Raw genomic sequence first — 23,999 nt, 5'->3', positions numbered from 1 at the left:
GAAATCTTCTCCCCCTCCACAAAGCTTAAGCTTCACATAACAATGGAGATAGATAAATGAATATGAATACAATTCACATGAACTATGTAAATTGAAAAAAGAAAATAAATTGAAATATGAATACAATTCACATACAGTTACTGATAATATATTCTTTTTTGTGTTTTACTGTTTTCAACTGCATCACATAATCGTAGCATACATCGGTAATAATAGACACACAAATGTCAATAGTTCAGAGAGATTACACACACGCCCTGTCGATGATTCAAAGCTTCCAATAAATCCCTGTTCACTTTTAGTGCAATCTGTTACCTGCCATCCTCGCTGGAAGTGTTTGATATGCCAAAATTTGCAACCCCACCCAAAAAGACGGTTAATTTTAGTCGCGGAGGAAAGCATGTCACAGATACGAGGGCTCATGCCATCATACTAACCCAACTTGTCAGTAATGTGAAAAGAAGCCATATAAAGAAAGCAGGCATATGCCACAGGAAGATCCAAAACTAGGAGCATGGCCGTTAGCATCAGTGCCAAGGCTTCCCTCCAAAATTTGTTCAGAACAGCATTCCTGCCAACAACTATACAAGAAACAAAAAGGAACGACTTGATGTATGAGCAGGTACTAAAGTGGGGAACAAAATCATATTTGTTACAGTACCGGAACCTTCATCAGCACTTCCAAGGCTTTTCCCCGGAAACTGCAGCAGGCAGCTTCAAGTTTGATCTCCCCTAGCTTTTCAGTAGAACATCAGGCACGGAAGCAGGATCGAGCTCCCAATAGCCACGAAGCTTTCCTCCATTTTCATCTGTTAGCCTGAATGCAGGTATTTGATGAGAGAATCTAATATATTCATTTGTCGGTATCTCCAATTCGGTTGCTGCATTCGTATTTTCTTCAGGTTTAAAAACAGATGTATAGCCATTTACTTTTGTCAAAGGCTTAACTTTCAAGCCACAACCACTACGCTCACAAATCTCCACCACATCATATTCACACTTCTCCAGTTCTGGGAGGCCCCATCCAACACTCCAATTCTTGTACACCGCCCAAATTTCTCCAATGCTAGGATGGATTAGAAAATGGTTCTTTTTGCCAGTTTGTTCGGCCTGTACTAGATGAGAGAAAGTACTAGTCTCCTTAATTATCGAGCTTTGAGGAACAACCTTAAATGTTCCACAACCAATTGGGAAGCCTTCTCGAGACCACCGCCTCTCCTCCTCTAGCACCGGGCAGGCCTCAAGCCATGTAATATGCACTCTAAGCCCTTTTAGTTCCGGTTCGGTCCTCTTTACCAAGCCATAGTACTTGGGATATGTATCTACATCACTATAGAATGCCCAAATGTGACCACACTGGACGGTTTCGATCATCTTGTGTTGTTCAAAATTATAAAATTCTGGATCAGGATAGTGATAGATGTCAGGGCTTAAAGATGGTACTGATGAGGAATCATCATCATCATCATCATCATCATCATCATTGATCTTCTCTGCATCTGAGTCACCTCTCTCACTAATTTCTACTTTGGGTGTTTTTGCTTCATTCTGCACATGCTTCCAAGTTTTCACATCCTGTCCTTCACTAATGTGATTTTGTTCCATATCATCAACTCGGTTTATCCCATTAGATAACATGTCTTGACTTGTCCTCTTCTCTCTTTCCTGCATTATACTGGTTACAGGTTCCTCTTTATCAATTGTGGCATTTAAAGATGAACTGCTGCTCCCACCCAACTTTCTAACTCTTGTTGTCTCATTGTCAAGATTAACAGAAGGAAACATCTGTCTAAAGTTACTGGGAAGTGATGCACAATCAAGTTCCAAAGAACCTTGAGGAATACCTTCTCTTTCAGTTCCACTCAACCTGTATGAAGGAACATTATGTGAAAAACAAAGGATTTCATGGGGTGGAATCACAAACGAGGTCATTCCCTTTCCCGTTGCTCGCATAAACAAGCTCACAGATTGTTCTATCCTTACCAAGGGAATCACACTAATGCCAGTTCCCGATGCAAAATCTGAGAGGACTTCTACTACTTCATATTCATGGAACCTATGCTTGTCTGCATCTGTGCTCCACCAGATATTCCAGCCCTTGAAAAGAGCCCAAACCTCACCTTTTCTAGGATAAATAACATAGGAGTTTCTCTTTTCCCCTTTTCTCCATGAAACAACATGAGAGAACGTAAGACAATCTTTGGTGGATTCCGATTTGCCTAGTCTGAAGTTCCCACAAGCAACAGGCAACTCTGCATCAGACCATGTCAACTCAGTTTCATTTACAGGATCGTGCTCAAGCCAAGTAAAGCGCAGCATGAAACCAGGGGTGCAGACCTTCCTAATTCGAGCATAGAATCGAGGCATTCCATCCTGATCATCATACACTGCCCATATCTGATCAACAGCAAATTGACTTGCATCTCTGAGTTTATCAAAGTTGCCAAATTCAGGATCAGGGTAAACAAAACATCCCATAGGAGGAAAAGCCTTAGGAATTGACCCAACAATTGATTCAGCTCCATGCCTGAACTTCTGATGTTCGCTAGTCCCTTGTTGACTTTCATAGGCCTGTTCATTTCCATTCGGCAACTTATTTTCATACATGATGTCATCTTCATTATTCAGTCTTGTTTTAGCAACACCTGTCCCATCGTCTTCCAAATTAACACCTTCAGCACCGGTTCTGCATGATGGTTCTTCAAACCTACCAGCTTTACAGGATGACTCATCTTTACATCTTTTACTAGGGGCTACAAAGGAATTGTCACCATTACCATCTTCCCTTCCATCTTCATTATAAGAGACATACTGCTTCTGCCTACTCGATCTTCGTGGGCCAGATGTAGAAGCATTCTGCTTTACAGGAGGCCCATCATCCACATTTTTTGTGTCTTCACTATCACTGCCATCTGCATCACTAAACTCTAAAACAACCTTTCTCCTCCTCTTCTTACTAGCATTAGTAGTTTTCGGCTTAGCAGCCTGCTGTCCCTTATCAACTTCAGTGACATTTACTGCATTAGCTGCCCCAACCTTAGCATCCACATGAATATTCTTTCCCATGTTTAAAGTTTCACCAACAGAATCTTGGTTGAATACTGATCTTCCACAAGCATCCTCCTGAAACTTCATGTCAGAAGAGGTATTTCTAAATTGGCTTTGTTTATTTATATTATTAGCTTGCTCAACTGGAATCTTTTTCTCTAGATTTTTATAACTATTCCATGGGTTCCCAGCGGAAGGCACAACTTTGGCATTTAAATCATATGCAACAAAAGTATTCAAGCAATTCTGACAGCGCAGGGCTCTGTTTAAAATGCTTCGATAATACTGGTATCTCATTCCACAAACAGGGCAAATTGTCCAGAATGTCTGGGTAGAACTGAAAGGAGATGGCTGATTAAACCCACTAGAATTCACTGTCCTAAGATTGTTTTGGGCATGAGGATTCATCCTTGAATACTGAAAAGGCTTCATTGCAGGGGCACTTTTAATGTTAGCATTTCTTTTGAAGTCATAAAGGCGCCTTTTTTCTTGATCAGACAATACCATATGTGCTTCTCCAATTAGTTTGAAAGCGGCTTCAGCACCTGAAAACTTGTTCTTATCAGGATGTAGCAACAGAGCAAGTTTCCGATATTGTTTCTTAATAGATAAATCATCAGATGTTGACTCCACTTGGAGAATTTTGTACCAATCCATTTCACCATTAACTCTAGCTCCAGCAGAGCAATGAACATCACAGACAGTTAACATCTGAGAGATGTTCTCAATGTCAGGAAAGAGCTGTTGGGCCTTAAGAGCAATCTTTTGTGCCCCCATAAAATCTTTGTTCTGCATCTTTTTCTCTGCAAGATGCTTGGCTCTAATAGCTTCTTCCTTGTTACAGTCCATTGTGATATAAGAATGAAAGAGTGCACTATAGATTCTTCATGCAAGAAGTTTGAACCAGATAAATTTATGCTTCTTGTTCATGTTTGCCTTTTTTCTTTCAGAAAGTGAGCTGAAATCTATCTGTATGTCTGAACCTTCTATTTCAAATAGTTTCTTTCAGCAAATTAGACCGCTGGATGCAATTGACTGTTGCCCTTAACGATACTTAAAATTATGCAACAAAATTCATTCACCTGCATCATAGAAAAGTATTACTCAAAATTTATAACTTCAAAAGACAATTGCCAACAGCAAAGATGCACAAAAGAGAGTTGACTAAAGCAATGCATCAAAATAGATCTAATTGAACTCATTAAGGATACCAAAATTTCTCTGTCAGAAAATCACTTACCTGCACCTTAAGCTTCAAAAGGACTTCCGACCAACAAGCTTTTACACTAAACAGGTTATATTCTAATGCATGTTATGGGAAAAAATAAACAGATTTCAACAGCAGTTATTTTTATTTAAAAAAATCTTCCAATCTTGATGACAAAAAGATTATCTACTGTGATAAGTGCTTCCAATCAACTGCGAGCAAGAAATAAAGCATATATAATAATTTCATTGTATATAGAAAGCAGATATTCAGACTATATTAATGGTCTCAAGAGAGTTTACTACTGCACAGTTTCTCAAATGATACTCCACTTCTTTTTCCATTAACTTTCTGTCAGCCAACTCTCAGTAGTCTGCATGGCATTCCAAGATGCTCCTTCAAATCTTTGTCCCTTTTTATTTCCCCATTAAGCTTTTATGCTCCATCAAATAAAAGTTTGTTGCAGATGTCTCTTCATTGTTAATCTCTATCATCTGTTGCAATCCAATGATTGGGTAACCAAAATTTTCAGGACATAGATACAAGGTATACAGTTTCAAATGATACCGCCCGGTACGTACCAGTCCAATAGTAAACCAGTATATATATATATATATATATATATATATATATAAAGGCGGCATCGCCCCGCCTGAGGAGAAGAGAAGCGACATCGCACATTTTTTAAAATATATATATATATATAGGCGACGTCACCCCGCCTGAGGAGAAGAGAGGCAACGTCGCCTCGCGTGGGGGAGAAGGGAGGCGACGTCGCCGAAATTTCTTTTTTTTACTTTATACACACACACACACAGACGTCAAAATTTCTTTTTTTTACTTCACACACACACACACACACACACACACACATATACCGTTCATATATATATATATGTATATCGCTTGGTATACAGTATCGTACCGAGAGAAGGTCAAAACTTCGGTACGGCATGATATTTCAATCCTTGCATAGATGTAAGTGTTGTTATCCTAAAATTTGATTCAAACAAGAAATTTTCTCAAAATAAAACAGAAACAAATTAGCTAATAGTTCTTAGCAGAAGATGGCAAAAATTACACAAACATGATCAAAGAAAAGATGGTTCTAGTTAGAAACCAATGATCATTTAATATGATCAAATTGAAAATACAGACTTCTATAGTATTGTGCAAATATAATATGCCTCATTTAGCGAAGCATTTCATACAAAGTCTACACTTTATAACAAAAAAGAAAGTAAAGATGACATTGATATAGATGTCAAGATAACAATAAGATAGAGAGTCATAAATGACTGCTTGAAAATTAGCTAACGGTAGTTGCAACTATGAATAAAATAAATTCTCAAGTGCACAATAAAAATACGCTTTATCTGTAAATTAAAGGATAAAAAGGACAATTAGAATAAACAAAAAAGATCTAATGATTTTTGGAACAAGTATGTCGAAAGGATTCATGTAGATAAATCAGTGTTTTTAAAAGAGCTAGGCGCCAAGCTCCCAAAACACCCAAGGTGCTAAGCACTCACCCGAGAAAATCAAGACACTCTAAACTATTAAAATATAAAATATATATAATATAATTGATAAATATGATTATATAAATAAAAATGCAACATTAAAGTGAATTTTTTTATGAATTTTCTGTATTGCTTTGTACACTTGCCATTAATCCTAAAACCTAATAATAGTTTTAAATAAATAGAGATTAACAGTGATAAATAGGGACTAATAACAATTCTAAATAGCGATAAACAGTGTTAAATAAGGATTATTAATTCTAAATAAGAATTAGTTCTAAATAGGCAAATAGTTCTAAGGATTAATATCAATTTCAGTTTATTATATGGTAACAATAGTTTTAATATCAGTTAAGGATTAACAATCCACTGTTAATAGTATTTAATCCACTGTTAACAACAGTCATAACAATAGAGGGGTAAAAAAGGAGACACTAATGATAGGACGTGGGGAGGAAGAGGACGACGATGACGGAGGAACCTTTGAACGGTGGTAGCATTGGCGTTGGAAGCTACGACCAATGACAACAATGATGGAAAAAGTTACAGAAGGCGGCAACAGCGACAGAGGAAGTTGCGGATGACGACGTCAAGGGCAAAGGAAGCTTCAGATGTGTTCGTTGTTGGCGAAGGAAGCTACGATCTTGTCCTGCATCAATGGAAGGAGTTGCACACAGAGGCAGCGGAGGGAACTACGCACAAGACCTACAGTAGCAAGAGCTTCAAACCTATTTGTCGACAGCAAAGCGCCAGACCTATGTGTCGACGACTTTGGCAATGGTGGGATTAGTCGTGAGTCGAGGTGGTTCCTAAGGTTTATGGGTTGAGCGCTGCGCACAGGGGAGGAGGGTTGTGTTATTGTTACTATTTATTGTGCTTAGGTGGTTCAGTTGAACCAAGTTATTGTTCAACCGAACCAAAGTTGACTATCTTATTCGATTGCTCACCTTCAACCGGGCGCTTGCCCGAGGCACCTAGACTAAGGCAAGCGCCCAACGATTGGGATCAAGAGAGCGCCCTGGCGATGCTTCACTGAAGCCCGTCACCCGACAACTATGCAATGCCAGAGCGCCTAAGCAAGCACCTAAGCATCTTTTTAAAACACTAAGATAAACTCAAATGATTGGGGGCTAAGAGCCATTCTCACAATTTATGTTGTTTGCTTATTTGTCTAAAAACAGAGAAGCCAAAAATATACCCATAGATTTAGATCAAAATCTGGTAGCAGGAAATTCAAAAGTTTGTTATGGCTATTACATTTTCTTGGTAATATTTCACTAGTGATGGTTCAATAGTTTCAATCTCATAGTTTCTCAGTATGAATCCCAAATAACCAATTAGAAAAAAAGGAAACTACTGATGTTTAGTAGAGATGTAAAAAACTATAGAGTTAATAATATGAATGAATTACCACAAACTCATACGGTCATGGCCTAACAAATTTATACACATCAAAACTCTAGAAGTCCTTTCCACCTGATTTTTTCGGTCACCAGAGAATTCAAAATTATTTTCCTCCATGAATCATCTTAACCATAATTGAAAACCTTCAATCTGCAAGTAAGTCCTCCCACCTAATTTTAGGTGTCATTAAGCATTCAAAACTATTTAATTTCATGAAGTCATCTTAAGTGAAATTGAAAAACATCAGCCTTTAGTTCTGCAGTCACACCCCATAATAGCAAATAACCAAAAGGGAAGGTGACTTCCAATTAGTGCTTCCTTCTCCTGAAAATTAATGACATTGCAAAAGTATGGGCCTCAGAAATTCAAAAATAAAAGATAGGAGGATGGAAGAAACAAATTTGGCAATCTAAATGGATTAGTAAGTGAAGGGATGTGGAGATAAAATAGGCAACTATTCATTGAATTCTACAATACAGTCATTCAGGAAGTGCCTAAAACAGCAATGCCAATGAGACAGAGAAAAAGTCAATTAATTAAAACGAAGGTTCAATAATCTGATGGTCAGGATCTTTCATGTCAAAACAACTATCTGAAGATCTGGAAAGTATCACCAAGGGTTGAGAGTAGCAGCATAAAAAGCTTGGAATTGGACTTAGGAGTGTAAAATATATTGATGAAAGAGACACATAGCCCTGCAAAAGTTTTTGCAACAGATCATACAAGGTCGACATTTTGCTTCCCAGGATACAATAAGAATGTTTAATGCAACCCTTGAAACCAGACTTGCACAAATTGAGGAACCATGATAGCAACAGGACTAATGAGAACAACTTACACGCCTACAATCAAAATCTCCTCTAAATGTACTATAAATTCATCACTACTGCAAATATAAACAGGAGAAAGCAAACAATGGTCAATCACAATGAGTTAAAAGTCCTCAAAAACTAGAACCTTAAAATCTTAAATGACATCAACCAGAAAAATGCTTCAATTCATTGAAAAAAATTCGATCAATTACTATGCACAAGTAAACCCTCCAACAACCATAATACCTCATCTTGGTAAATACAAATATACTACAGAATAGATTTGGCAGAATTGGATTGTTCTTTGCAGATTACAACTTGATATGCCAGATTCCAACACCAAACCCAACTAGATAAATTCCACTTGATGGATCTTTTTCAACCAATAAGCTCTTTCTAGAGCAACATCCCCAGTTAAATCAAAAGCCATCAGTTTCTTGTAAAACATCCTCCTTTACTTGTGCTACTAATCCTAATTCAGTCACCTTGTATAACCATGGAATTTGTAAACCTCCCTTGAGCATTCTCTGATCTATTAATGTTTCACCTGATCAATTCACCTTTTTGTACATGTTATCTAACTACCTATCTTTCTGATCCATAACTAGAATATTGTTGTTTGTCATTAATTAGCATGATAGGTTCCTACAACATGTCTTCATCTTCTAGATTGGTTCAATAGAATTGCCACATAGATATCAGGTGAATATTAAAAGGCTCCCTGTAAAATTATCCATATGTCAATAAATCAATCAAATTATTCAGGGGAAAATCGGTTGTCTTCAGCAAAAGTTGGAATTAACTCCAAAGCACCAGACATTGGAAGTTCTGTTAGTCTTTGGATAATTAAGTCTGAGATGCATATTACAGAAAGCCTAACAACCTTATTGACATTGGAACATATGAAAACATGACATTTTAAGATTCGTCACGGTCTGGGAACTATATCATATAAACTATGCATTTCAGTGAAAATCCATTAAATCACTGTATACATGAACTTAAAGAATTATGCATCTTGTATATTCCTTAAATTCACAATCTAAATCTAACTTCTCGTTATCTTTTGGGAGCATCAATAAACACCTTATGGAAAATCTAATATCCTAAATTTAGCATCCAAATCAAGAATAAGATGATAAAACAAAATATCACACACACATCAGGGAATCATAAGTTCTCAATATAGACAAGTCTCTTCGGAAGACATTCTAGAAAAGATGGATACATAAACAAGTAATTATAATGGTAGTAGCCAAACAGCATATTAGCACAAACACAAAAACAAAACTTGAAAACTTAATATTTATTTATTTTTCTCATAAAAGTCATGATGTCTAGATACATTAAATTTGCTGTTCTCTGACGTTGTACTTCAACTTTGGATGTCACATAAATTAGATAATGGTCATGCATAGAACTCAAGGTAGTATGTCTTCCTAAAGTGTAAGAGGCTTACTAGCGGAAAAAAGTGAACAAGATCACTAGGAGTGCAGAAAGACTTTGGAAACCATCGTCTTATGGTCATAAAAATTGTTGTTTCTGCCTGATCAAAGGTACCAAACAAAACAGCACAACCATCTTAAGGACAGTGACATTCAGCAAATACTATCATCTCATGGACTAAGCACATCCGTGAATAGCATACAGGCACCTAAAAGCGGACTGATGACAACATAATAACTAATAACATGGCGAATACCCAAATTCACTTCTCGATGGTCCAAGCTTCATGATGCACAACTGAATATTGAAAATGTCAATGTAGCTCCTATTGCAAATTAGATGAAGTTGCTCTGCAGAATGAATGCATGCATATGCATATTTGCACATAAATAGCCACCGAGCATACGGTCGTGATTTCGACGGACCAGTCAAAAGAAGCAGAATATCTCTACTTAATGGTGAAAAACGTACTGCTCTAAGAACAACTATCTTCCCTAATTCGATGATGAAACAAATAAAGGTAGCAAAGGAGAAAGGGGAAAACGCAATCAGACTAACGATCTCAGCTCCATCGAAGAAACGAGTGACGAAACCAAATCCCACCAAATGGAACGAGCGAAGAACGAAACCCTAAATAAATTCGGTTTCTTCATTTTCCAACCCTAAATAAATTCTTACCAAAGGGCCGAAATATCCAACCCCACGCACTAGATGATCTGCGCTGCAGCGAAGAAGGCGCTACTTCGCAGCCGGCCAAGTGACCAGGTGACGGAGACTAAAAGAGGGATGCGGCGGAGAGATCGAGAAAATCCTGACCGGAGACTTGCGGGAGTTCGGGGACGCCCGCAAGGGTGAACTTCGGCGGCGGATGGAGGCGCCGCAGCCGCCCTCACTCGGAACCCTAAAGCGGGCAGCAGTAGCGAGGAGCGAGAGGGAGATATCTCGGGAGAGCCGAAAACAAAATTTGCCCGGCAATGGTGTGAGTAAACGCAGCGGAACCCAAAAAGGAGCGAGGGGAGTGGGGGGGGGGGGGGGGGGAACAGCGTGGCCGCATCCTGTCGTAGTGCGGCGTGAAATTTGCACCGTCGGATGCGAGATTCGATGCACGGTACAGCGTTCGGATCCGCGACTACTGAGTCAAGCGGCAGAGCGTCTTCGACCGAGCCGTGTGTGGGCGGGGAAAGACAAAACGACGATGGACGGTCGGGATCAAACCCAAGCACTCCGTTTCGTGGCATGTAGTATGTACAATGGAGGATTTGGTGAGGTAGGAGATCAAGTTCCCGTGGGTCATGTGATGAGAAATAGACTGAAATATGGATTGGTGGCTACTTTGATGTGCTTCAATTGTCTTATGAGTTCGAATCAAATTTGGTCAGCTAGAAATTAAGTAATTTTCATTAGTGTGACATTAAGAACAATTTCTTTTTTCATAGATTGATGTTCTATTTAGATCTTATGATGGATTCAAAAAAACATATCGCCTCCTACAGAGAATTGAGAATTGGATTAAGCTCGACTATGAATTAGAGGTCGGTATGAATTTTATCACCATAATAAATATTTTTATATATTTTTTTTGTGTCTATCGAAATATGTTTTATATTTTTTTATTTTTATTTGTATTTACAGAGACTAAAATTAAAAATCGAGGGGTCACCGTGCATTTGTATTTATAATTTAAAAGTATAAATAATCTTTATAGTAAAATATATAATTATTATTAAAATAAATGCTAATATGATAAAGTAAAAAAGGTAAATTTTTGAAAGAAACTTTTATTTTTTAAAATTTTCCATAAAACACTTCTACTTTAAAAAAAAAATTCTAAAACAATATGTCTAGTCTTCTGAAAAATATCATTTTACATCTTTCTTCGTTGGACCTATCATCGCTCGTATAACTCATGAGGATCATCTCCGTTAATCCTGCCTATGTGACTTCTAAGGAAATCAAAGTTAATTTTAACTTATATTCATTTGAAACCTACAAATTAATAATCCTGATTATGGGCGATTCATTCTACTATTTCTCATTATTTTGTAAGGATTTCTACTATTAACACTTGTTTTTTTATTGAATTATTTGAATTGAAGCTTTGGGTACAGTAAATTATCATTGTATGTTTTGCTCCTAACCCTCACATGAGATGGCAAAGGCATTTATCCCTCTCATTCTATTCTTTTCTTATCTTAAAAAATAAGATCTATGAGCAAAGAAAGAGACTGAGTTTATAAGTAGTGGTAAGAATTACGGATAAGAAAAATGGGATGGATCTATGAACAATGATGATGAATTCTACATATGATAAATAAAAAACTTTTGCACAAAGATTACAAGTGGATATTTAGGGTAAAGAGAGACAACTAATGGGTAGAGGCACAACCAAAGGAGTGGAAGCCGATAACCGATAAAATAAAAGGGTCATTTTGAAAATAATATTATTTATAATTTTTTAAGTACGAGAGATATTTTAAAAAATAGAGATATTTTTTAGAAAAAATACCCAACTTAAAATATCCCAAGTTACTATGCATTTGTATTTATAATTGAAAAGCATAAATAATCTTTACGGTAAAAATACATAATTGTTCTTAAAATAAATGATAAAACGATAAAGTAGAAAAATGCTAATTGACCTTAAAATAAATGATAAAAATTATAATGTAGAAAAATGCGCATGTGGGAAACCAAACTTCGATCACTAACGTGGAAGGAATTCGTAGAAGCATCTAAATAGCATACATAATAAGACTTAACTTGAAAGCTTTATCTCGATGATATTTTATCTCAGAATTATGCTGAAATATTAAGTGAAACTTGGAGTCACTTAATAGCATAATAGGATATTGATTTAAGAGTCTTAGTTAAGATAAACATTTCTATGGTAATTGGAGTCAAAATTTTAAATTTATTTTTTCTAAATAAAAGACCAACGCAATGCTATATATATATTTGAGAGGAAAGATAAGAAGCCAAAAAATTAAGAGATTTATGAGGGATTTTGAATTTTGATGTTTAATATAAGTTTTTAGTTTTTGAGGTGTTTTTCTATTCTCTTATTATTATTATTATTATTATTATTATTTCATTATTTTAACGAGAGATTTTTCAACAAATTTATATTATGAAATCACCAGCATAATCACAAGCTGAAATATGGTGGAGGAATATTTACTTAGATATTGTATTGATAATTTTAGGATAGAGTCTACATGGTATCATGACAAGACTACCTTTTAACTCTGTATCTTCCTCAGGTTTCCTGCCTTTCCATATCGATGGCTTTGTAGGTGTATCAGAAACATCAGATCATGGAGAATCGACCTCTCTTTTGGGCAGCCATGCTTTCCAGAGATTGCCGTCTTTTTCGTTGCTTATTTGTATACTTTTATCACGTTAATTTGATCCAAAGAAAAAGAAACTATAAGGTATGTAATTGGAAGAATAATTCATGCCTTTGGCATATTTTATACTGCTAATCTTTTTGGTGCCTATCCAAAGAACATCATTGCATGGTTCAGCAGAAGTTAGAATTGACATTGATGAGACATCTATCTCTTCTGTGATACAAGTCACTTTTTGATGAGACGGACATCTATCTCTCTCTCTCGCTCTCACGGAGGGAGAGCGAAGTGTGATCTGATGCTTATGTCAGATGCTACGTGCTTAAGCGAGAATAGGGTTGATAATGACGCTAGAGCTCACAGGGTAGGCGACAACTCTCCATGACTCAAAAACCCCCACCTCAATTAAAAGCACTGTCATTTCACGTTTCCTGCCTTCCTCTGCCACGCAAGTTAATGCACGAGAGAGAGAGAGAGAGAGAGAGAGAGAGAGAGAGAGAGAGAGATGAGCTTCATATGGAATTCCCTCTGAAATAGCTGATGGTAGAAGAACGATGAGATCATCCACCATGCAAATCGATAGGGAATACGATATCGACCGACATGTGATAGTTGAAATCCGAATATTTATTTATGCGAACGAAGATTCAAAATCGATAAATATATAATTTTTTCTCTTAAAAGAGATAATTATATTTTTTTTTTTTATTTATGACATAAATTTCTTTCTATAGGGTAAGACATAAAAAGATATTTTAAGTTTAATATAATTTTTTAAATAAATTATTCGAATCAACATTTATGAATCATATATTATTACTAATTTGAACGTAGAATAGAAAAATATCGAATAGAATAAATTAAAAAATTCTTTTTCAATCTCGATCTATGTATAAATGATATTTAGAGAGTTTTATACTTTTAATTAGAGATACTTAAAACAATCTTACATGTATAGATTTAATCCATGTCAAACTGATAAAAATAACAATAAAAAATGTCTAATGACGTCCATTAGACATTTCATTTACATATAATCGCTTGCCGTAAAGCAATTACCTTGGAATTTATGTGGTGATTTTGTTAATGGTGGTGATGTATGACAGTGACTCTGCCCAAAAGAAGAGAAAAAAGGTAAAAGAAGAAGAAAGAAGACATTAACACTACTTTTGTATCCAATAATCTATTATAAGCTTCATTGAAAACAGTGGTTTCATCTCTCCTCCGCTGTGTACCAATGAGAAACCCATCACACCCTCCAAACCGTCGGCCTTTTCTCTCTGTTCTCAGTCCCTTTTCCTTTGCTCTTCTCCGGCCTTGATTCCCCCACCAGCCCAAGTATTTGCTCCAACCCTTCATCTTCTCCGCTGTTGTTCCTCATGGCAGCACCTGAAGAAGCTCCTGAACCACTGAAATACCAGGTACTACATTGCTTCTACTCCCTCTCCTTCGCTTGCTCAAAGAGACTCTATCGAACTGGAACCGAGAATTAAGGTTTTGGTTCATGTTGATGCTTCAGACTCTGGCCTTGAAGGTCTCCATCCACTGTGAAGGCTGCAAAAGGGAGGTGAAGAGAGTCCTCCAGCACATAGATGGTTGCCCGGCGCCAATCCATGACGCTTCATCTCTGTTCCCTGTTAATCTCTCTTTCACCACTACAATATCTGATGTTTCGATGTCTCTCAGGGGTTTACAAGATTAGCGTCGACTCCCAGCAGCACAAGGTTGTGGTAACTGGCAACGTCACGGCCGAGAGCCTTGTAAGGAAGCTCACTAAGTCGGGGAAGCATGCTGAGCTCTGGCCGAAGCAGAAGCCGATCGAGAACGCTGGTGGAGGTGGCGGTGGCGGCAAGAAGAAAAAGAACAAGAACAAGAATGACGGCAAACCAAATGAGCCACCGGAAAACACTGAAAACAACGTGACCTACTCAGGCGACGACAGCTCTGCCGAAGCGTCGGACAAGCCCGACAGCGAAGCCCCTCCGTTGCCGGAGAAACAGAGTGGGACAGAGAAGGCTGTCACCGATGCAGGTTGTGGTAAGAAGAAGGGGAAGAAGGGTCGCAAGGAACACGACAGCAGCAGTGGAGGCAGTGGCAAGCCTGGTGGAGCTGATCCCGAAGTGGCTTCGCAAGAGGCCGGGCAGAAAGTGGCAGGCGGCAGTAGCCTTGCGATCCCACCGGCAATCGACGCAGTGAGCTACAGCTCGGTGCATCCGATGCCGATTCTGATGCAGCAGCAGAGCAACTGCATCTACTCCACGGCGCCTCCAGGCTCATACTACTTCAGCGAAGAGAACGCCAACGCTTGCTGCCTCATGTGATGAGGGCAATCTCTCCTTTTGGTTTTGTTGCTGCTGATGTATATATATCTCAAGTGGTTTAGCAGTGGCCTGGAAGTGTATGCCTGGGTAAATAGTGGAGTCAAGCTTATTATACTAGTGCAAGTGTAATGATGGAATGCAGGAGAAATTAAACTGGGGATATTGTAGCAGCTTTTTGATATTGTATGATGGTGCTCTAGAATGGCTATTCTTCAACAAAACAGATCCCTTTGTCTAAATTTTTGCTCTTGTTTTCCTCACTGCACTCATATAAGCATAATTACCACTGAACATAGACAAAGAAGATTTAGAAGCAGATAAATCCAAGTGATCAGAACCTGGAGTTAGATCGAACATAGCAATGTCAGCAACAATCTAGTGTGATATTCTGACCTCTGTTAGTTGTTTCTGAAACTATTTTCTAGAAGGAAACTTTGTGCTATAATATCTTCCTGATTGAAATGCATGCTGAACACCTCTTGACTTTGGTGGGGTGGGTTGCAGTGCAGCACTGCTGATGAGTCATTCATGTTTGACCTACAAGAATATGTAGTCCAACTTTAATAGCTAGGTTGACCTTTTTTAGCAAGCAGAAATCACAACCAGGTGATTCTTTCCTCTATGTAGTCCGACTTCAACAGCTGGATTGACCTTCATTGGCAAGCAGAAATCCCAATCAGGTGATTCTAGCTACATGCTGAGAGTAGTAGACACATGAAAGATACAACTCATAGGAAATTATGAACATTTAAGTGGGTTACTACTGTCTAAGATACTTCAAGCACACCCTATTGGACTGTCATCGCTTTGCTTCACAATTCTCTTCGTGGTGTCAGCCTCATACAAACAAATAATTAGTCCACATATATATATATATATATATGGATTCATTGAGTATATTTTAATATGTAATATCATCATAATCTTGTCATTGGCCAAGGGGGAGTTCTTTCCCTGACAAGACCACTCCTATTGATGCTGCTGCTTCTCTCTATCATGATAATGTGATCCTCCTGCGGCTGATGCCATTCCTATCCCACTGGTTCATGCCATTCCTAGGGATAACGTTTGTCCCTGGGAGGGCACTCTCTCACATATGATCCACAGCCTATGAGACCATTCGACCAATTCTTCTCTACACCCTTAAGTTTGTAAAGATCATGATATCCTCCTGCTGCAAGGGATTGATTACTAGGAATGAAACATACATTAAAGGAGAAGTACGGCAGACACTTGGGGAACTGAGATGAAATGTTCCATAGCTCCATTAAACAGTAGTTATGCCTTGTGTGAAATTTCAAGACATACGTGAACTTGTCTTGAGGAGAGAGAACACATGAGAACTTGTTGTGGGAATCATTCAAAATACTGATATTTCGTAACATAAGGATTCTTATTCGAAAGCAAATCGAAGGATACAGCTATAATCCCCACAGAAGCTATCACCTTTTCTTAGGAAAAGATTTCCTTCTAATTTAGCCTGCTATTTGGGTTAAGCCTTGTGTGAAAGAACTGCAATCTAAACAAAAATTCTTGATCCTGCTATAGCGAAACATTAAGTCCAATGACACGATCACCAAGTTCTCCGGCTCACCTCAGAAACTGCGATCAGTCCCGCACTAAACTGTACACTATCTATAAATTGCGATAGTTAATGATCATGCCCAAAAAGGTGAAGGATGCATGATGGCGAGATGGCCCAATCAAAATCAGCAGATCTTAAGACGAGAGTAGGGGTTTAAGGGGATGACCTCTTTGGCGTGGTGGAGACACTCCAGGTAGTCGTCGCGGAGGAGGGCGCGCACTTGGGCTCCCGGCAACGGGACACGCAATCGCTGAAGTCGCAGCACCGGCCATCGTTCCCCGTGATACCCCACCCCGACGCCATCTCTTCTCCTCCGACCCGGACGGGAAAAAGCGTTAGACGATGATGTTGATGATGGGGGTAGCATCGAGTCATCCTCACTGCTAAGACGAAATCAAATCCATCGGAAGAATTGAACCGGACCCAACCATGGTTATCGGGTGCGGATTGAACCGGACCGGATCCAATCTGACGCAATGGGCCTCGGGCCGCCAAATCTCGGACGGATCAATGTACATAATTTGATGTGATCCAAACTTTAAGTTCTCATGTCACAGAGGCAATGTGACATGAGACAAATTAATAAATATTGATTGGTACATCTCAATCAATGAATAAGTACTAATTAAATTCATTAAATAATAATAAAAAACTCACTTGATGATACTTATATATCAACTCAAATCTAAATTATTTTATCCCATATATATATATATATATATATATATATATATTATTGAAGTATATTTTTCTTTTACAATTGGTCTTAATATAAGCCTCTTCATAATCACCCATCAACTGCAATTTTGTTTTTAAGTGAGTCAGTCCTTAAGGGCCATGCAGATGATGAAAAGGCTAAATATTGTGGCACATTCAGAGTTATGCATTGATTCACTCTTTGGGCTAATGTAATTGCTTGAAGCTTTTGGATATTTTGTTGTTCATTTTTTTTTGTAGAGTGCATTGTTTTGTAAGGAAAACCAATGCATTAGCCCTCTCTCTCTCTCTCTCTCTCTCTCTCTCTCTCTCTCTCTCTTTGCTAGGAAGCATTTACAACTTTGACAGTAATATTCACTTTCTCAAGAAGATAATGCAGTCAGTAGCCTTTTCTTTTCTTGATGCATATCTCACAAGTGTATTTGCTTCTCCCTGCACATGGTAATGTTTTCTCTGAAGAAAATCTTGACATCTTAGAACAGCAAGCATGTCCAAGAGCCGTCAGCTTTTCCAGTAGTCATCTCAGTTGAATCACTCATGCAACCACAGTCATGATTCCTCTGGTATCTTCTTTCTTAAAACCTTTCGTATAAATGTGATTTGAGTGTTTCAAATGACTTTTTTTTGGTAGCTGTGTCAAACTCACCCATCTATACTATATTTTCTTGGTCCCATCTTTTTCAGCAAAGGAGTAGCAGCAGAGCTAAGTGCAGCACTTAGGGGGAGGTGATTCCTGTCATGCTTTACCATTATTTCTAGCACAGACTTTTGGATCCACTCTTGATGCTCTGTAAGTATCCTATCTATGACATGATTTGTCTGAAAAATCCATCAAAAACCAACTGGACATGTAGGAGCTCCAGTTTTTTGAAGATGATGTTGTTTGTATCTTGGAACACTAAAAACACATTGTCCGAACTCAAGTTATTGTACTTTGTATTTGTGGATGGTGAGATTCTTACCAGCACAAATTTTCTAGTGAAAGAAGTCAGGATGAGTTACTGCTGCAATTGAGGCTTCTTTGGATTATTTTTGGGGGGCATAAAAATAATAACACAAAAACAATCATGCAAAGTTGATGTCCATGTCCAAGCATCAAAATGATTGTTTGCATAGATCAAGCTTCGGTTCTCCAAATCTGCGTTCGGGTCTCTATACTCTTTCATACATTTCAAAGCAGAGTCTGTGTTCCAATGATCCAATCTATGATCTTTGATGGGAAAAAAAAAAAATGGAAGGATTTTGATCAGAATTTTATGTTGTTATTAACTTAATGAATGATGCAACTCTTTGGGGTAATTAAAAAAGGATGATGTCGACTGTCTGCTTAAAGTTTAGATTTCTTTGTCAAGCAGGGATGTCATCAATGAGGTCCCTTGTCATGCTTGCTAATTTCTGATCACCAATCAAAACACCCATGCCATTTTTCTTGTTGCAGAGACATATGGCTTTAATCTGAACTTGTTTGGGGAAAAAGTAACATTATTCCAAGACTTTAATCTGCATGTCCACCTTAACTTGGAGGAACTTTCAAACCATGGATGATGTTGTCGACAAAATTCCTCTCTCATGAACAGGATCATGGCAGATAAAAAGGAAGAAACATATGGCTTTATCTTGAGAACTTTAATCTGCAGGGCCTCATTAACCCATAGGAATTCTTAGGTCAACATCCAAGCATGATTTTAATATTGTTGTTGACAGTGGTCACATCATATTAGGCTTCCTTCATGCCTCCCAAATGAAAGGTAAGCTCAATTAAGAATCTCATAATTATTGACTTAGGAACTGACAAGTTTGTGGTCTTTAAGAATCTACTGAGTCATCAAAACATGAGTATAACGATCACACATGTCTAATATAATATTCTCTTGGAGTTTAGCTAACTTGGTCACAATGTTGGCCAAAAAAAGTAGGTCAAGATTGAGATTGTGTTGATATAGATTTTGATACTCCTGAAAGAAAGTAGGCTCTACCTCATGAATTCTTTACCTCCATGCACTGTGTACTTAAAAGTGGGTCTCTAATCCACACTCTTTTCCATGCTACAACCAGTAAAATCACCAGAGACAACCCAAATCCTCACATGAAGCTTTCCCAAGTCAATTGGATACTCAGAAACTGAGAACTCCTCCACAAGTCAAAAAGAGAAGCTGGTGTTAGTCTATTCCTCAATAAGCATGCAGTGCTTTGGACCACAAAGAAGATCCAATCCAATCACCTTACTTTAATCTCTCACTTTTCTTCTTATTTATTATATTTGTCTTGGCCAATCATGGAATCATCAAGAAGAGCAGGCAGTCACTTGTGCAGCCAACAGTGCAGGCTTCTTTGACATGGAGTTAATGGGAAGAGAGGCATGAATTCTCCCTATAACAGTGGATTCGTCTCCTAACCTTATCTCCATATGACTCTTTCTGAGCTAAAGCCAAGCACATTCTTGTCAACACAAGAGAAAAATCCACTTCCAATAGATGATGAGAAATGGATTCTCATCAAGAAAGTGGAGGACATGATGACTAAGAAGCTAAATGAGATTCGTCCTCTGCAGCTATCAAGTCAATCTCAAGTTGTAGCTTCTACATGGCAGGTCTTTTTCATCTTTATGTACCAATGTCATATTAAGATAGCAACATAACATGTAACATATCACAACTTTTTTAAAAGTACCAAGATGATCGATTTTTTTATTTCTATAGCTTCCACGTGATCGATTTTTTTTATTTCTATGTGCCAAGATCGTTTATCCAAAATGAAAAGTAAGTTTTGAAGAAAATTTATGACATGATGACTAGGTAAATTGAACTTGGTCCTATGAGACGATGAAAAGTCAAATATGAGGTTGTACCTTCTATATAATCAAAATTTTTTTTTTTCTCTTTATTTGCTAATATCATGTTAAGATCGTTCATCTAAAATAAAAGATAAAAACGTATCTATACCTCAAACTTTTAAAAGTATCAAGATAATAAACATTAGAATCGATCTTCACGAGCGATAGATTTACGGATGAGTAGGAGGATGAATACGAATGAGGTGACCTGAAAATTAAGTAATATCAAAGTCTATAAGAACATTAGCTTAAGTTTGGAAGAAAAAAAAAGTACAAGTGAAAAAAAACAAAAAAATCTTTGTAAAATATATAACATTGGGACTCTCGTAGATTGAACTTTGAAAAAATCTCCCATATTGAGAGTTATGGAGGATACTTTCCATTTTGACTTGAGAATCCACTTGTCAACTTCTTCTTGAGGGCCGGTTTATTTCCTCACATGACAACTGTTACTTGCAAGTATCATCGACTCTTTGGCTACTTCTCAGGCAGGAGCAACCAAAACATGCCCGTGACTTGTTCAACCATGCGAGGCCATCAGCTGATGCAGAGAGCACCAAAAGCTATTGCTTCTTGTTCAGAAACTGTATTCGCTGTTACATGAATCCTCTATCTATTCCATTTCACTGTTGTACTACAGACAATACTGTACGAGTGCATGGAAAGTCTGTCGTTTAGCTTTCGTTCTCGTGTTTAGCTCACTCGATACCTTCTATATATGTATAGCAAGTAGTCGCCTTTGAAGAACCCTTTTTTGGTCCGTCGACAATCGACTCCTCTCAGGCATCTCAAAATCATATATATCTCTCCCTTTCCATGAATGCATGGTAACCAAGCGTTCACATGGAGCAGGCATCCATGGAAATCTTACTCTAGAAAAGCTACAGTACTCGACTTTCGTTTTGGGAAGGAAAACATTCTTTTAGAGTTCATAAGCCATGAAATAGTTTGATTGTATACCAAAACCTCATAAAAAAGAAAAAAAGTTCAGAAAGAAGGTGTAGTATATATGTACGTATAACACTAACAAATGAACACAAATTCCTTACTGTTGTAACTACAATGTTTCGTTCATGAAGTCATCCTCATGTAGAATATGAACTATACACATTGCTCCTGCCTGCTTAATCCATCTCAGGCATACGACTTGAAAGAGTATGACCGCATAATGATCCACTGGCTCCATTACCTCATTGAATTTGTGATCATAATCATTGCCATCGCAAGAGCTTGATCCATCCCAGGCTGCACTCTCAGTGCTAAAACATCTTTGTCCAGTAATTTCATCGGCATCGAACCGTATTTTCTGCCAATCTATCACGCAATTAATGATGGTTAGAAGGCATTTGGGAGATGATCATGAGACTTCGAGTGCTGCTAATAATTAATACCTCAGCTACAGGAGCATTTGCGGCGGCCTGATAGATCTTGGACCATTCCTTCTCGCGAGACCAGCTCATGCGATAGCCTAAAGGCTTCACTCCATCTTCGGGGAACATCGATATGGTGCAACTAGGGCTGCCCAAGTCCTTTGTGGCTTTGAACAGCGGTCTTTGCTCTCTCACTATTCTTTGGACATCCTTGTCTCCTTTGTAGGCCTCCCAACTCTCTGTCAAGTTCAAGATCTGTGAAGGCACGGAGAGATCAGCTATAATCCGCATGATCGATAAGAAGCTTATATCCAATTCTTATGTTCCAATTTGCCTCAAAGGAAGCTTATATCCAATTCTTATGTTCCAGTATATATGATGCAGCTTGTCTCTCACATTAAAATGGATTGCTTTATGTAGGTAGTACCTGCAGCTATACAATATGTGCCCTTAAGAACATGCATGCTTAGGATGTTAGCTGCCTTCTGTGTATATTACTTAAGATTATATCTAATCTGCTGCCGAGTATGATATGCTGAGATTTCTACCGTATGCTTTAATGAGATTAAGAGGAGACATTCACGGTTATTAAGATTGTCTTCATCATTTGGAGAAATATACTCCTGAGAAGTCATCATCATTCCTAGTAGACTTGGAGGAGTCCCAACAGAGAAGCCTCTACACGACAACAATAAAAAAAAAGTAAAAAAGAAAGAAAAACAAAGCTATATTTTGTTTTTGTTTTGTTTTATGGGGAAATGGAAACAGTAGTGCATTGTTTTGTAAATCACATCATGGACTAATTTTCCTTCTCCGTGGGTCCATCAGGTGAAAAGTGCTTGGTTTTCAAAGGGATGACCGTGGAGGTGTGGTCCTTGTTTTTCTCAAAGCATCTCACTCAACCAAACATTATGGAGCAGGAAGGGAATGTCTTCTGCGGGACCTTGAAGCATCCATTGCATGCATGATTGTGCAGTCAGATGAGATGTCGAGCAAAAAGCAACTTGAAACAAATATAAAGATGCAATTTATTAGCTGAAATATGAATCATATTTTTGGTAAAGATGATGCATGCCTTTGTACAAGATAAACAAAATAGTTTTAGGTTCTGATGCACTGCACTACTTCTGTCCATGGAATCTTATGACATTTGTTACTGAAATCTCCCTAAAACTCAACAAGAACTGAAACACGCATGTATGTATGCGGCCACATGAGAGAGAGAGAGAGAGAGAGAGAGAGAGAGAGAGAAAAGTGTGGCCTAACCTTGCGGCAGCGGCGGATGGTGAGCAGGACATGGCCGGCGCGATCCATGAGCACCGTCTCCTGCTTCCAGTTGTGGGCGTAGTTGTCGACCCGGAAGACCATCCGGCCGTCGGCGTCGTCGTACACGGTGTACCCGTGGCTGTTGAAGAGGAGTGACTTGCACCAGACCGTAAGCCGGACGGGTGCCGGTGAGCACAGCTCCGGGAAGACCTCTCTCGGCCACCCGCCCTTTGTCTCCCCTTCCCCCGCCCTATCCTCCACTGCCTTCTTCTTCGTCTCGCCTCTCGTCGCCTCCATCGATGGTGGTGGACTTTCTTGATGCTGTGAAACCCGTTCTTAACACCAGCTTTAATACTTACGGCTGCCGTCGTAGCGAGCACGAGATGAGGAATTTGACCTGTCGCCGTTGCAGCTTCTTCGAGGGAGAAATCGTGGTACGTACTGTAGTTTGCAGCTGACGGAGGTGACGGCCAAGTCCCCATTCAACGTCTCGTAGGTGCATCAGATACGTCGGGACTCTGGCTTGCTGTGACGATCAAACAGCGTGGCACTCAGGTATTGGCCCTAGACATGGGTCCCACAACAGAAGTTGCATCTTTAGTGCGGTCCAAGGCTGATTTGGCAGCGGTCTTCTTCGTGAATAGTTCGTGGAAGCAAGTTAATCCTGCCACAACGTGCATCAGCCATGATGTGAAAGGTACAACGTGCATCAGACATGCATGCATCATCCATGACCCCGATCGACGGTCACTGTCATCGGGTTTCTTCTCCACGGAAATCGTTGCGTATTACAGTGGGCGTAATATTCTAATCTTACTTTTTCAGTATCATGATTTCGATGGAGATGATTTCATCAAGGATATTATTTTGATTTCATGGAACCATAGACAACTCTATTTTACTTAAGGTTCCAAGGAATCTAACGTATTGGATTTAGCTAGTGTTCATAATATAATTACTTAAGGTTCCTCTTTTTTGGAACAGCATGGAGATTCCCACGCAAGGAAAAATTATGTTGCACCGGTCGTCGCTTACCGCGTCCTGCACGTTTTTATTCGGTCGGAAGCCGTGCGTCCCACGACTAGTCCACGACGCAGGCCACGAACCCTCAGCAGTCTCC

The 23,999-nt window shown here is 38.6% G+C and overlaps 3 protein-coding genes across 4 annotated transcripts; 1 reads left to right on the top strand and 2 right to left on the bottom strand.

Moving 5' to 3' along the window:
- Nucleotides 1-87: 87 nt before the first annotated feature.
- Nucleotides 88-10,446, bottom strand: LOC103971406 (uncharacterized). 2 transcript variants are annotated; one of them, XR_010481198.1, is made up of 3 exons: nt 10,119-10,446; nt 662-4,130; nt 88-581 (listed from the first exon to the last, which is right to left on the bottom strand). XR_010481198.1 is itself a non-coding variant. In XM_009385420.3 (2 exons), the coding sequence occupies exon 2, from the start codon at nt 3,895-3,897 to the stop codon at nt 733-735; it is 3,165 nt and encodes a 1,054-aa protein (XP_009383695.2). In that variant the 5' UTR covers nt 3,898-4,130; nt 10,119-10,446; the 3' UTR covers nt 88-732. The 2 variants fall into 2 exon arrangements, 1 of the variants encoding a protein (XP_009383695.2); XM_009385420.3 differs by having other exon boundaries at nt 88-4,130.
- Nucleotides 10,447-13,909: 3,463 nt separating this feature from the next.
- LOC135596447 (heavy metal-associated isoprenylated plant protein 36-like) lies at nt 13,910-15,108 on the top strand. Its single transcript, XM_065088493.1, has 3 exons — nt 13,910-14,208; nt 14,307-14,382; nt 14,474-15,108. The coding sequence occupies exons 1-3, from the start codon at nt 14,167-14,169 to the stop codon at nt 15,106-15,108; spliced, it is 753 nt and encodes a 250-aa protein (XP_064944565.1). The 5' UTR covers nt 13,910-14,166.
- A 5,519-nt stretch (nt 15,109-20,627) lies between these two features.
- On the bottom strand, nt 20,628-23,228 carry LOC135596614 (protein LURP-one-related 8-like). The gene is made up of 3 exons (XM_065088681.1): nt 22,880-23,228; nt 21,635-21,868; nt 20,628-21,557 (listed from the first exon to the last, which is right to left on the bottom strand). The coding sequence occupies exons 1-3, from the start codon at nt 23,174-23,176 to the stop codon at nt 21,429-21,431; spliced, it is 660 nt and encodes a 219-aa protein (XP_064944753.1). The 5' UTR covers nt 23,177-23,228; the 3' UTR covers nt 20,628-21,428.
- Nucleotides 23,229-23,999: the final 771 nt, after the last annotated feature.

This window comes from Musa acuminata, chromosome BXJ1-11 (assembly GCF_036884655.1).
Source record: "Musa acuminata AAA Group cultivar baxijiao chromosome BXJ1-11, Cavendish_Baxijiao_AAA, whole genome shotgun sequence".
NCBI lineage: Eukaryota > Viridiplantae > Streptophyta > Magnoliopsida > Zingiberales > Musaceae > Musa > Musa acuminata.
This window is presented reverse-complemented; position numbering and strand designations above follow the sequence as displayed.